The 15,113-nt window shown below is 41.0% G+C and overlaps 1 protein-coding gene across 8 annotated transcripts in view; it reads left to right on the top strand.

Annotated features, from left to right (window-relative positions):
* LOC118897873 (phosphodiesterase 4D interacting protein) overlaps positions 1-15,113 on the top strand; it is a 218,171-nt gene that overhangs the window by 25,930 nt on the left and 177,128 nt on the right. The window contains exon 1 of one of the 8 annotated variants that reach the window (XM_036857466.1): positions 2,664-2,904. The exons of the other annotated variants lie outside the window; for them this stretch is intronic. Within the exon in view, the coding sequence (XP_036713361.1) occupies positions 2,885-2,904 (20 nt within the window). The 5' untranslated portion in view covers positions 2,664-2,884. Of the gene's footprint in view, positions 1-2,663; positions 2,905-15,113 lie in introns of those variants that run through there. 8 annotated transcript variants of the gene reach the window in all.

The following is a 15,113-nucleotide window of genomic DNA, read 5'->3' on the forward strand; positions in this document are numbered from 1 at the left end:
TATTGATTTATATAATATACAATCATTAGAATAATAAATATGAACATTCTCTAACAATATGGACAAATATCTAATAAATGAAAAAAGAGGATATAAACATGTCTAAGCTGTACGTAATTGTAACTATGCAAATAGGTATGTAATATATATGGATAATAATTGTAGGGAATATGGAGAAATTTAAACTGTTGTGCTGGAGGAGTGGATATGTGGGTGAATATTTTCTTTTAAAATATAAGACAAAAAGTTAGTTCTTTTGACAATACATTTAATTTTAAAAACAAAAAAAATTTCTTTTTTCAATAATATACTCTTATATGTGTAAGAGAGAGTCAGCATTTGGGTTAAATGATATATTTTTAAAAGACTGGAAAGAAATTAAACTTTTAACATTGATTATCTCTGGGTATTATGGGTAATTTACTTTCTATATACTTTTCTGTAATTTTCAAATCTTTTACAATGAATGTGTTATGAACTTAGTAAACAAGTTATTTTAAAAATGAATAAGCATATTTTCTAGCCTCGCTTCTGGGACTCCACAGTTTATCTAGTTAGTGCTATAATTTCTTGAATGCAGCACATGTCTGGCTGTAGACAGAGTTCCTCTCCAAACTCAGTAGCCCATAATTTGATTTGAGACAAAACTAAATATAGTACCAACTTTAGTATGGAAGATGGAACTCTGACTCTCCCTGCTCCCCCTTTTTTTCTTTCTTTCTTTTTTGGCTTCAGAGGCAGCAGGAGATTTTTTTTTTTTTTTAATTTATTTATTTATTTATTTATTTATTTATTTATTTATTTATTTTTGGCTGTGTTGGGTCTTAGTTTCTATGAGAGGGCTTTCTCTAGTTGCGGCAAGCGGGGGCCACTCTTCATCGCGGTGCGCGGGCCTCTCACTCTCACGGCCTCTCCTGTTGCAGAGCACAGGCTCCAGACGCGCAGGCTCAGTAGTTGTGGCTCACGGGCCTAGTTGCTCCGCGGCATGTGGGATCCTCCCAGACCAGGGCTCGAACCCGCGTCCCCTGCATTGGCAGGCAGACTCTCAACCACTGCGCAACCAGGGAAGCCCCAGCAGGAGATTTTTTTCTAGAGAAGTAACCTGTGAGCCTTGTCAATCTGGACAGGCTTGACCCTGTCAATCAGGTCAATCTGGACCTTAAAACATTTCCTGGAAACATTCTAAGCTCAGGAGCAGTGTGGTCTTAGGTACTAGTTGTGCTGAGGTTGGGGGGTTCTAGACTAGGGGCCTTTCAGACATTTCTTCTGAACTCTCAAATGTTTTAATGTTACCCTGCCCTCCCAACCCTTATTCTGTACTGATAATTAGGGGAACTAACCCAAGAGATGGGAGGCAGAATGACAGTTTGCCCCAAGAATACAGGCTCCCCACAGTCTCAGCTATACTTAGGCATGCTAGGGTCCTTCCTGAGTTAAACTCTTAGGATACCTGAGAGAATCAATTCATTCTAGAGAAGGCTTGTTGGTCTTTTCTTCAGAGGACATGTCTCCGGGGCCACACCATGTAGAAGATGGCCTGTATCAGAGCCTTAACAGAGACCTTCAGCCTTTTTGGTCTCAAATTTATCATCTGTGAAACGAATACAACTAAGTCAACATTGCCACATGTGGGCACTATAAAGCTTTCTGTAAATTAAAAAAAAAAGAAAAGGTCAGTGGTAATGCTAATAATAACAGTGATTATGTCACTTAATAAAAAGTTTTTATTTTAGAGCTAAAAAGGAGCTTCAAGGCTGTAAACCCTTTAATTATAGCATGTCTGACATGTCTAAACTTTGTTACATAAATAGATGATACAGGGTCTCAGGCAGCACCATCTCCAAAGAACCCTTTTCCATGATCCTAGAACAGTTATAGGGAAGATCCTAGGTCCTGATGGCCACTGTCTTGAAGCTTTTCTAGCATTCTGGGAAGTTCAGGAACCCTCTGCCCTCTTGAAGCTAGTGGAAGAGCCCAGTAGCCTCTGTGCTTGGGAAATTGAAACCCAGGGAGAGAGAATACTATAAAAGCAGGATGTCTGAGATGGAGGCAACTAATAAGGCTGCAAAGTGTTGTAAGGCTGCTTCCCTTACTGAGGAAGGTTCTGGTCTCCGCATCAATGGTGACACTAACATATCAGATCTCTAAGAAAATAACATCATGTCCTATGATCATTTAGTGTCTGCATCTGCATTCACCCAGGATTGCACCTAAAACCTTCCTAGACTCCAGCTCTGGCTCTGAGGTTACCTGTGGGTGGGGTGATGCAGGCACACAAAAGGACTTCCCCTCCAAATTTTCCCGACAGTTGGTTGGTTTTTTCCAAAGCCCCTCAGTGGGACAGGCGAGGGACAGAGGGCTGGGTATGGAGGCCTCTAAGCTCCCTGCTCGTCTGCCAACATCATCCAGGCAGGGAAGAAGGAAGGGTGTGTTCAGGCAGGCGGCGTGCAACCTGGGCCGGCTCGGCCCCAGCACACTGGCTGTGGGGAGCCCCGCCTCCCCTCGCGGTTGACAGCTCAGCTGGTGCAGAGCAACTCGTGCCAGCCAGTCGTGTCTCAGCCTCGGAGTGTGTGCGCACACCGCGGGCTGCCTCTGGCCCCAGCTCCCAAAACAGCTCCGCGCGCGGCTCCGCTCTACGTCCAGCTTCCTACTGAGAACAGTCCCTCCCTTGTGTCCGTAGCACCGTTAGCTGGAGGTTTGGCCACGTCAAATCGGTTTTCTAAAAAAGCGGGGAGCAGAGCTCTCTCTTCGCCGACACAGAAAGAGGGAACTGGGGAGGAAAGGTTCTTTGCGCTGGAGGATCGTGGGCCAGGCTTCTCATTTTCCCAGGCTGCTTCCACTCCCGGGTGAGGAGCGCCCCGCGAGTAAGGACAGCGCCTGGAAAATGGAGCAGACGTGGACAAGGTAGGTGAGCTGCTTCTTCCCCCCCCCCGATCCCCGCCGCGTTCCGGATTTGGTGTCCCTCCACCCCACCCCACCCCTGCCCTTGCGCCCTTTTGGAGAGGTCGCCCCTCACCGCTAGGGGCCTTTGAAAGCTTCTCTTTCGATTGCCTCCCCCTCCCTAATTCCCGGCCTACTTCTCTTGGTCCTCCTGCACATGTTCTGTTCTCTGGTGTTTTCCTGCTTAATGAATCTCCCCTCCACCTAGTCTTGATGTTAAAGATATCCAATGAGGCTGCCTGGAAGTTTTTGTAGAAATGTTTCTCTGTCTTATAACTGTTCCACAGATGAGAGGGATTCCCCCAGGTCTTTCCTTAGAGATACCTTTGATTTCAGCTATCTTGAAAAATATCAGATTCCTTCTCACCCTGACATGTTTTCCTACTCAACCTCTACTTGTCATACAAAGGCAACGGACTGAGTGAGCAGAGCCGGCAATGCTCATCTCCAGCGTCTCCAGCTGGAACTGTTGCTGGGAGAGGAAAGGAGAAAGAAACAAACCAGGGTGCCCGTCATTGCTCAGGCTTTGTCGAGGTCGGGGTGACAGCTGATTTTAGGTCAGATTTTGGAGATGCACGGTGGAATTGTGTTTCCTCCATGCCCCGTTGCTTCCCCCCCCCCACCCCCAATATACTTTAAAATGGGGCTCATTCAAGGATAAGAGATGATGTCTTGAGACAAAGACTTCATTTTTGTTTTTAAGGGGGGAGGGTGATGGAAAGGCTATTCAGAGGTGTTTCCGTAACAGGTAGGCCTCCATCTCCAAGATTTAGCTTTGGAGAACTGGAGCGGGGCCAGATGTGTGTTCTGAGTCCTAACAGAGGGCAGACTGTACTAACACAGAAAGTAAATGTGGGGCTTAACAGTACTTTGGAAAAGACCTGGCGGATTTTAGCTGATTGTTCAACAGGAGAGAACCGTATAATGTGAACTTGGAAGAAAGGGCATATTGAAGATTAGAGGGTATTGATAAGAAGTTCACTCTCTAGATTTACTTTTTGCTGTTTTCTGCTCTTCACAGGCCTCTCCTAGAGGCTAGTGCTCTGTTCCGAGCATCACTAGATAAAAGGAGTGCAATCAAGAGACACGAGGGGACTGAGAACCATACCTGAGGGGTGACCAAAGGACCTGGGGCTCTTTAGTCTGGAGAAGTAAAGACTTGGGGTGGGGACATGGATATGGTAGCTCCCTTCAAATATTTGAAGAGCAGCTGGTGGTAGAGGGATTAGGTCAATTAGATCGATTTGGAATCTCTTAGGAGGACAGTACAATAAATTGGAGCAAGTTATGAAGATGCAAGTTATGGCTTACTGTAAAGGAAAAGCTTTCTCACAAGTGACCTGCCTGGACAGTAAATAGGTTCCTGACCTTGCCTATAATTATTCAAGCAAACACTAGGTGACCACTTGATGGTAATGAGGGTGAGTGTATCAGGGATTCTTGCTCTCTATCAGTGTTTTTCACACTTAAAACAAAGTATTATTTATTAACTTGTTTGAACTTTAGATATAGCCATTTCAGACAAATTCAGAAATAAGTTAGAAAAATCACAAATCATATGTTTATAGTTCAATTAATTTCACAAACTGAGTATACCCATGTAATGAGCACTAAGATCAAAAAAGAGAATAAAACCAGCACCCCTGAAGCCCTCATGACCCCAAGGATAACCATTATCCTAACTTTTTTTTTTCCAATTTATTTATTTTTTTATTTTATTTTTTTTAAACATCTTTATTGGAGTATAATTGCTTTACAATGGTGTGTTAGTTTCTGCTTTATAACAAAGTGAATCAGTTATACATATACATATGTTCCCATATCTCTTCCCTCTTGCATCTCCCTCCCTCCCACCCTCCCTATCCCACCCCTCTAGGTGGTCACAAAGCACAGAGCTGATCTCCCTGTGCTATGCGGTTATCCTAACTTTTAACACAATAGATTAGTTTTGCCTGGTTTTGAACTTTATGTAAGTGAAATTATCCACTGTGTACTCTTTCGTATCTGGCTTCTTTCACTCAATCTTATGTTGTGCAAATCTTCCACATTGTGTGTAGTTGTAGTTCATTCATTCTTGCTTCTATATAGGATTCTGTCATGTGTAGATATATCAAATGTATTTATCCATTCTGTTGTTAATGAGCATTTGGGGCTATTATGAATAGTGTTGCTAGGAACATTCCTGTACATGTCTTTTGGTGAACATATGCACACATTTCTTTTGGGTAAATACACAGAATTGCTGGGTAATAGGAAATGCATGTTCATCTTTTGTAGATACTTCCAAATAATTTTCTAAAGTGGTTATGAAGAGGATATTCAAAGGGCTGAGATACAGTGTAAAGGTGCTCCACATCACTGGTCATTAGGGAAACGTAGATTAGAACCACAATGCCATTCCACTATGTACATATCAGAATGGTTGAAATGGGGACTTCCCTGGTGGTGCAGTAGTTAAGAATCTGCCTGCCAATGTAGGGGACAGGGGTTCGAGCCCTGGTCCAGGAGGATCACACATGCTGCGGAGCAGCTAAGCCCGTGTGCCACAACTACTGAGCCTGTGCTCTAGAGCCCGTGAGCCACAACTACTGAGACCATGTGCTACAACTACTGAAGCCCACGCGCCTAGAGCCCATGCTCTGCAACAAGAGAAGCCACCGCAATGAGAAGCCCACGCACCTCAACGAAGAGTAGCCCCTGCTCACCGTAACTAGAGAAAGCCTGCACACAGCAACGAAGACCCAACGTGGCCAAAAATAAATTAAAAAAAAAAAAAATGAATGGCTGAAGTGAAAAAGACAGAAAATAACAAATGTTGCTGAAGTAGAAGAGTCATTATGTTCACACTTTTTTTCTATCCCTACCCTCAAAAAGAAAGGTATTTACATTACAACCAAGTACACTCCCATATGTAACTGAAACAAATGTATCATGTAACAATACTTAAGCTTACTATGTGTTTTGTACTCTGATCTTTCCCCACCCTATTCTTTTCCTTTAAAAAAAAAAATGCTTGTGTGACTCAATTTATTTCACCACCCAGTGGGTCACAGATGGAAAAATCCTGTAATCATATATCGTAACTGATGTCTCAGATACTTCCTAACTGGAAGCTAAGATCAGTTCATAAACATTTATTTTAAATATGAGCCCAATACAGGTGAGGCACTGTGCTGAATGCTAAGAGTAAAACAATGAATGAGAGAGACGGTTCCTGCCTTTGAGGGTTTGACTTTGTTGTCTATAATTCTAATAGAGGCTAAGGCAGACATATGCATTGGCGGTTTGGGAGCACAGTGGAATAAAAATTAACTCTAAAGCTGCCATTTATATTAAGCTTGCATTTGTTAGCTTTTGTGTTAATCCCTTTGTGTACTTTATTTCACCTAATCCTCACAACCCTATGAGGTCTGAAGTAAATGTTATTATAGTCATTTTTAAGACAAGAAAATTGAAGTTCAGATTAAAAATTTGACCAGGTAACACACACAGCTGAGGAAGAAATATAGCCTGGAACTATCTAATTCCAAAACCTATCCTTCTTAGTTGCTTCACTTGAATTGAGTCTTGTAGGTGACTTGGTTTCTGAGTTGCTTCTGAACCCAGCTGCTTATCCTGACTGTGATTAAGCTTATGAATAAGTTTAAGACTATGATTCCATTCCCAAATCTCATTCTTGGCAGTTCTGGAAATTCCCCTCTCTGAGGGGTTCTTCACATGAGCCTCCATATCCTGTATCTTGCTCAGTCTACCCACAGAGGACAGGGTGCTGAGTATTCGAGTTCTCAAACTTAAATATCTCCTACTCCCAGCTGTGTATCATTTGCCCTCTACAAGTCAATGGGAGTATTTTTTCCCAGGGATGTTGCCTGACTGTTGCCAGAGTCTTTGGTTAAATCATTTGGAGAGAGCATGGTTTTTTCTGGAATAGCGAATTAATAAGCTAGTTTGGTCCCTAACTGAACTGCTATCCGTGAATCGGGAAAGAGTTGTCAAAGGAATATACTCATGGAGGTGATGAGGAACCTGATGATGGAGGTGATTTGCTTGCTTCGTTAGTCTAGTATCAACCACGCGAACAGCTTCTGCTGCTCTAAAGGTTTAGCATTCATCTATCTGGACTAGCAACTCCCTAGAGCAGTGTGAGTGTTTCAGAATCCCTGTTTGTATTAGTTTCCTTCTGCTGCTATGACGAATTACCACAAATTTAGTGGCTTAAAACAACACAAACTTATTATCTTGCAATCCTGGAGGTCAAAAGTCTGAAAATTGGTCTTCTAGGCAAAATCAAGGTGTCAGCAGGATTGTGTTTCTCCTGGAGGCTCTAGGGAAGAATCCATTCCTTGCCTTTTTCTAGCTTAAAGAGGCTGTCCACATCCCTTGGTTCATGGTCCCTTTCCAGCAATGGCATCACTCCAGCCTCTGTGCTGTCCACATCCCTTGGTTCATGGTCCCTTTCCAGCAATGGCATCACTCCAGCCTCTGTTTCTTCATCCCACCTCCTCCTCTCTCATTCTGACTCTCCTGTGTATCTCTCACAAGGACCCTTGTGATGACATTGGGCCCAATGGGGTACTCCAGGATAATCTCACTGTCTCAAAATCCTTAATCACATCTGAAAGTCCCTTTTGCCATGAAAGTGGCAAAGTCACAGGTTCCAGAGATTAGGAATGTGGACTTCTTTGGAGAGCCCTGTTCAGCCTGCCACACTGTTAAGTGCTGGAAAAGGCATTACTAATTCTCCTCCCCTTTTACATGGACATTTTCTTGTTTCTAGCATATAGGAAAGCTGAATAAAAGTCAGATAAATCATATATGAACCTTATACAACTTCCCTGAACAAACAACTCAAGAAAAAGAGAACTTGAACTATTTAGGGGCTACCTTTAAGATTGAAGGTTAGGAAAGGAAAGCAAATTAATTAGTCTGTTTTGTTTTGTTTTCTCTTACCCTGTAATTTGATAAAATGCAAGCATTAATTGTATTTGCCTGCCATGCCTGTGAACATTTGGAGAAGGGAAGTAACATCCAAGAAAAATAGTGATTAGGTCTCAAAATTTAAAAATTCTTTATTTTGTTTCTCCTCTCCCACATGGTTAAAGTGTAGCCTTCAAGTAAGACAAAATGCCCATTTACCCCAGTTATATTGCATTTAAAAGATACCCCTTTAAAGCTTATTTGCAATTATTCTGCTCAGTATTAACTCTCAGCCTAAAGGAAGCAAGGACATTTATTTCTCTTTGAATTTGTGGTGAGTTAGCAGAGAGTCCTGTTTACTAACGCATAGTTACAACCAGAGATGGCATTTCTCCCCATTTTATAGATGTGGCAGCTGAAGGTAGAGAGGTTAAGCAGGCATTGGAGCATGAAGGTCTGGTTGATTCTGGTATCTTTGCTTACAGCGGTGCTGCAGCTTTGCATACAGTGCTTTTTATTAGGAAAATGCTCCTTTTCGTAATTCTATAATTGAAACATGTTTGGATATTGGATTTCCTACTTAACATTCAGCACTTCTAGTGATTGATTTTCTGCATTTGGGGTAGGAAAATCTCTGCCTTTGCAACTCTGATCTGCTTTTAAATAGGCCTATACTTGGATTTAGGCTTGAGAAATTTATCTCAATCAGTGCTTTCACTCCCACTTTCTTATTTCCTATACACTAGATCAGACTGGACCCCCTTCTTCTTCTTGCAGCTTACATGCTAAGGCTGGATGTAAAATACCAGAAGTCTGGGAAATGGTTATTTCTGTCTCTGAAAGGATAAGTTCACTGACCCTCATCACAGGGCCCTCTGCATTCTGGGTGGCTCAGGGGTAATTTATACAAGGCTGTGTGGAGTATCCATCCATTCAGTAGATGCACTGGGACACTGCTCCTATTGAAATGGGCAGAGAAATTGAAATTTTATTCTATAAATAAAATTCCAAACTGGGCTCAGAACATTCCACAAGTTGTCCCTGGCAAAAATTCAAATAGCATTTAAAGTTAGAAGAAAAAGTCCAGAATAAAAGAGATGTCATGGTGACCCAAGGTAGCTCTATCCAATTCTATTTTAAAACATCCAGAAGCACTGAGGACTTGTTTTCCTCTGTCTCAGGACATCTTCTGAGCTCTATGATCATCAAGACAAGTATGATCTGAATTTTCTTTTTTTTTCATGGCTGAAGCACTTCACTAGTCATAGACTATTTATTATAACAACAACAACTTGTATTTTTCATAGCATTTTAGTAGTTTCTAATACATTTTCCCTTAATCTGTCTCATTATCTCCATTATCTCATTATCTCCTTTTCTGCGTGTTCCATTCTGCAGAAACTTCTTTCTCCCTTTGCTTTTCCAAGGCCAACTAGGGAAGAGGTAACCTGCACCTGGTGTCTACTTATCCTGGCCAAGGTAGAAGAGTGTAAAGAAGCAATAACTGCTGATATATAGAAAGCATTGACTGACAAAGAAAATTGAGTAATTTCTAGCACTTCATACAATTTGAGAATATATTTTCCACTTCATAATGTGGAACATTATTATTCATGATGTGGAATAACATGTCATGTCATATTATAATACTTTACTTAATCATTACCCTATAGTGAGTCCTTTAGGTTTCCAGTTTTTAACTATTATAAGTAATTCTTGATAAACTCTAGGTGCATAAGGCATCTTCTTCCATGGGATTATTTTTGAATGATAGATGTTCAGAAGTAGAATAACTGTGTCAAACACTTCTAGTTCTTGAAAATACATTGCAAATTGCTCAGAGTTTAGACTCATATAACTCATATTAAAATGAAGGATATTTCATTCCATTTAAATATCTTTTTCAAGACCTGAGTCCCTATATTGCAGAAGGGGAAGTGGAGGCACACTGACATAAAATGGCATATCCTAGGATAATCCCAGGTGAATCAGTAGCAACATTCTCAACTTTTAGCCTCTCCAGAGTAAAATGCTTCACTATTGCTATTAATCTCTGTTACTATCCTAAAGTGTTTCCTGAAATGATAAACAGAAAATTTCAATATAAGAAAGTAAAAGTGGATATAAATTACTTCAAAACTCTGCATACATATTAGGATGTCTATTGCAAGGAGAGGAAAAAATAGATGCTGTATTTGGTTATGGGATTATGGATAATACCGCTTATATGCTGCTTTAGAGCTAAGTCAGTATATGTTTTTATAGCAGAAAGAAATTTACATTTATTTTACCAAGTGACAACACGTAAAGTTTGGAACTGAGTTGGTCTTAGAAAAGATTCTTCTGCGCATTATTTATAGATTTCCAGATTATTGGTGCCTTGGGGGCAGAGTTATTGCCAGCAGACCTAGGGAGCTGGTGTCTCTTTACTCGTCCTGAGCTAAAATTATTATGAGTGGGCCTTAATATGCCAGTTGTTCCCGCCTACACACCTAGCCTTGCCTTTGCTAGGATAACTTTGTTTATTCTTTAGAGGTTAGTTTCAGCATTATCTCCTTTTGGAATTATTTTTGGAACCTACTTCTGGATGTTCTCTATAGCCAGAGCACACCCTGCCTTCTCTGTTATTGCATGTGGCTAGTTAGTTTACTTGGTATTTTACATACTCTATAAGTTTATTGGAAGAAGGGACCATCTTTTGTCTCTAAATCTTCAGTATCTTACAATATTTCTAGCATATAGCAGATCCTCAGTTAAGAACTTTCTAGAGAACATTCCCTGCAAGGCTTATGTGAATATCTGTTTGGTAGGTGTCTCTTTCCTATGGAATGGATACAGCAGGTTATCAAATCTTGATGCCATTGTACATTCAAATTGTATTTATTCGTTGTTTAAGAAATATACATCAAATTCCTGTTACGATCTAGACTTCTTAAATGCTGGGTACCTGATAGCGAATGATATAAAAACCCTGCCTTCAGGGTGCTGACATTCTAGACAGGTCACAATGCACAAGTATATATTACTGCTGTAACTTGACCTCACAGTTCCTTAACTCTAATTCACTTCAGCACACCATGAACACAGCCATCCTTTGTAGCTCATCTTCACTCCAAGTTCTCTATCCTTAGGATCCTTAACACTGAAATTATATTCCCTGACCACAAGGTCAAGTCCTCCATCTCTTCATTCTTTCTGAATATTCAGTTTACCTTATCACTTACTCCTTCATATCTTCCAGGCCATCTGCTCTTCATTCATCTCCCTACTGACCCGAGACCTCAGGGTCAGCTATTCGAATCATTTTCAGCACTGCTTTAGAACCTCTTACTGCCTTAACAGTCCCCCACCCTTGGTAACCCTCAGTTAATTTTATTATCCTCTGGGATTCTATAAGCTTTGTTCCAGTACATTGTAAAACCACACTCAGAAGGAAGACTCTAGATTCATTCTTTCTAATTTCAGGCAGGTTAATGGGCAGCCCTTCTCCTCCCCTGACTCTTCCTCTTCCCCTAAAAGTGCAATCCTCAAAACCTCTGATTTCAATAATAGGAATAAAATCAAGATGCAAAATTGCATGTTCGGTGGTATTTCTATTTTGTGGACTTCACACAGGCATATAAACTGAAGAACAGCTAAAAAGAAATACATGAAAATCTTTCTCAATGTTGCCTTTAAGTGGTAGCATTTTTTATTATTTTTTTTTTCCTGTACACTTTTCTCCTTTCCAAAATTTCTGGAAAGAACACATAATTCTTTAAAAATCATTAAAACCAGGCACTATAAAGGAAGGAAAAAGTAAAAGATTATGTGAATAAAAGATTAGGTGAAAACAGAAAAAAAATCATCTATCTCTTGATGTTTGGTCAGGGGCTCTGAGATAGACTGAGCCACAGCCTCGGCATTCCCCAGTGCATTGTGAATAGTGGTTGTTAATGAAAACTGCATTGCCAGGACCAAGAGTAAAAAGCACAAGCTAAGTTTTAGAAGTAGGTGGAGGGACCGTATACCATCCCTGAGTGATGTGGCTGAATTCAGAGAAGACTATTTTCACATCTCTTTTGAAAGCGTGATGTCAGTGTCTTGGCTGATTCAGGGGACAGGGAAGAGAATTTATTAGATATTTGCATGTCTAATAACCTCATAAGGCAAAGTGAGGAAAATAATTATTTGAACTGCCTTTTATCTGTTTACAGTATTAAGAGGTTTCTCTGAACCTTGAGGAATAGCAGCATGAAAAATGTTAGTTCCTTTTAGGATAAAGACAGTGCAGGAGGAAAATAAGTCATAAAACTCAACGTTGTTGCAGATGCACAGTGATGCTTGTAGCTCCTGGTAGCTATTGAGGACTTAGCACTACAGAAAACTGCCTCCCAGAGTTCCATCTGGCCACGGCCATGCTCGGTGAATAGATCCTGTTGAGTGAAGGGTGTAATTGCAGCCTGTACTGGAGAAAAGTGGATGTTACTGTATCCATGCCAAGTCAGCTCACACTTAGTCAGCATGCAGAGGGAGACTCACAAGTGATGCTTTCTCTGTTCTGAGGGGCTTTGCCAGTTAAGCATTCTAGCTTGCAGAGGTTATAATGATAGGTCTTGAGATGAGAAAAAAAATTATAATCTCGCTGTATTTATTATACACCCGTCTTGTGCTCTGCATCTGTGACTTCTACCCTATTTGCATTTGAATGTGTGTTTTTGCAATTCTGTTGCCAAATGGGGGATATTGGCAATATTTGGAGCGGAGAAGATATATTCAGTGTCTCTCTTGGCAAGAGAAAAAGAGATCTGAGAAGTCTCAGAGCTTGTTCACTAATGGCCTTCCCAATTTTGATTGTGTCTATTTCCATCGCCTCTCCTGGCTGTCAGCTTATTCCCTTTGTCTTTTAGGGACAATGCCAAGTGTTATCACAGAAAGGATTCAGGGGAGGCGTGAATATTTGGAGGAATGTGGGTAGAGATAGGGAAGTATAAAATAGTGGATGACTCACTTTTCAGGATAGAACCTATGTAAAAAGTCATACTTGCCACTTCCCTTTTAGGATTTTAATTCATTTGTCACATGGCGTCTGTTATACCAGTACTCAAATACTCCATTGTGAGCTCTGTATGTATTGGGGATGAGTTGGTGTCCCAAGAAACAAATCTGTGTCAGGATTTGAGTCTAAATTGCATCTCCTCCCCACAGCAACACTGCCCACATTTCCCTTCACCTTACTTTCTCAGGGGTCATTTCCCTGGAGTCAAGGCGGGTACAAAGGAGGCTCCTGGCAAAAGTGTGGGTAGAAATAGGGCATATTGGACGAGTAAAAGTTTGGAGTCAGACTGATACAGCTTTCAAGTTCAGGCTTACCACCAACTAGCTGGATAATCTTGGGCAAATTACTTCATCATTCTAGGCCTCTTGTTTCCTCATCTGTAAAATAGGGGTAACAGTACCTACTGAATTTTGTGAGAATTGAACGAGATAATGCCTGGAAAGTATCAGTCAGTCAATAAATGGTGGTGGGTGGTGATGGTTGTCCACAATATAATGATAACGGTCGTTTAATTCAAGATGAGTGCTGAGGAAAATTCCAGTGTAAGAAAACACGTTGAACTGTAAAGTTACGCACAGGCAGTCTGAAGACTATTACCTGTGGATGTCTTTGTTTCTAAGTTGGCACTGCTTGTGAAACCCTACCATTCAAAAATCACGTATTAAAGAAAGTAGGCCACAGTTCTCCTTGTCCTTCTGGCCCTTTTATATCTGCAAGGGTTGATTGTGGATATAAATTTAAAACATGAAAAAGAGATGCTTGAACATTAGAAAGATTTCTTTTATTTGAATCCGAATCTGGAAATTCATGACAAACGAGCTTTAAAAATATGGAATTAAAACAGAGTGTGTGTTTGGGCCCCAGTAAACAGCAAACTTGAGCAATCTTCCTGTCCCCCACTATCTGAGACGGCCACACTGAGACTAATCCCTTACATATTTTATCTTCTATCAAGGGCCTTAAAAGAAGACCAGTGTAAATAGATCAGAATATGTTCCTTAACTTTTTAAAGAAGAATTAACCTTTTAGTATAAAAATAGTAAGAAATTTTTAAAAAGGAAGATATTCACTCGTATTTTCTACCATCGTAAACCCCCAGCCTTTTCACTCCTCTGGATTCTCTGCTACTCTGTATAGCCTGTATCTGTACACATTTTTACTCTAGTATAAATCCTAGTCCTAAACCTTTCTTGCTGACGTTATTTTAGATCACCTTTAGGGATTCTAAGTAGTTAGATGGAGATGTAGTGTTTGAGGAGGGAAGTGTAGATGAAGAACTGGTTTTCCCTTTGGCTCCCCCTAATACTCTTGCCTCAGAGTTAGAGTTTGGGGGAGGAAGGCTTGAGGAGGGGAAAGGTAAAAAGGAAGTTGGAAGGGGTCCTGAGGAGCAGTTAATACTTACTCAGGTTGGGGGGGGGGAGCAAAATAAAGCCCTGAACACACCCTTTATTTTCCTATTTTGGGGCCTTTGTCATGTTTCCTTATGTATTCATACCTATCCTCCAAGGTCTGAATTCAGTGTTCTCTGTTTTCTGTAGGTTTCCTAGACCCCCCTCTCCTCATCGGGACAAAATTAATTGCTGTCTCATTTATGTTCTGAGATTTCTGTTTCCAGTCTCATCCTTCTACTCATTCTCTCTTTGAATCCTGTCCACCTCCCCCAGTAGACAACTCTGAGCACCTTGATTTCAGGGCATTTCTTTTTCACCTTTATGTTTTCAGTGCTTGTCATACAAGCAACTTCTCAATAAACGTTTATGAAATGGAACGAAAAACTCTAAAAATAGCAACCAAGGCCCAGTTTTTTGCTCTAAGTGCTGGTATGGCAGATTGCTTTTCCTCCTCCTGAACTTTTGTTCATAACAAGAAAGCCATATAAGAAGGAGTTTGAGAGACAGAAAGTGCCTTTGGGAGATGGTCTTTGTCCCTCAGCCTCACCGTGAAGGAAGGGTGGCGGCGCTCGATAAAGCGAGGGTGGGGGCCAGACTGTGTGGTGCCCTGATGACCTGAGTGTATGTGATTGCCTTGGGGAGGCAGCCTGAAAAAGCAACTGCCCCTTTGGGGGTTTGGACACTCTTATGGGAAGAAGTAGCCCTAGGTTAGTCATCTTAATAGGCTGACCAAGGAAAAGAAATTAATGGGGCCTCGACAGACAACAGCTCCTTAGATACAGTTTGGGGTGGTTTTGGTCTGCGATACTAGTATCTCGTAGTGTTCA

The sequence above is a fragment of the Balaenoptera musculus genome, chromosome 1 (assembly GCF_009873245.2).
Source record: "Balaenoptera musculus isolate JJ_BM4_2016_0621 chromosome 1, mBalMus1.pri.v3, whole genome shotgun sequence".
In the NCBI taxonomy this organism is placed as follows: Eukaryota; Metazoa; Chordata; class Mammalia; order Artiodactyla; family Balaenopteridae; genus Balaenoptera; species Balaenoptera musculus.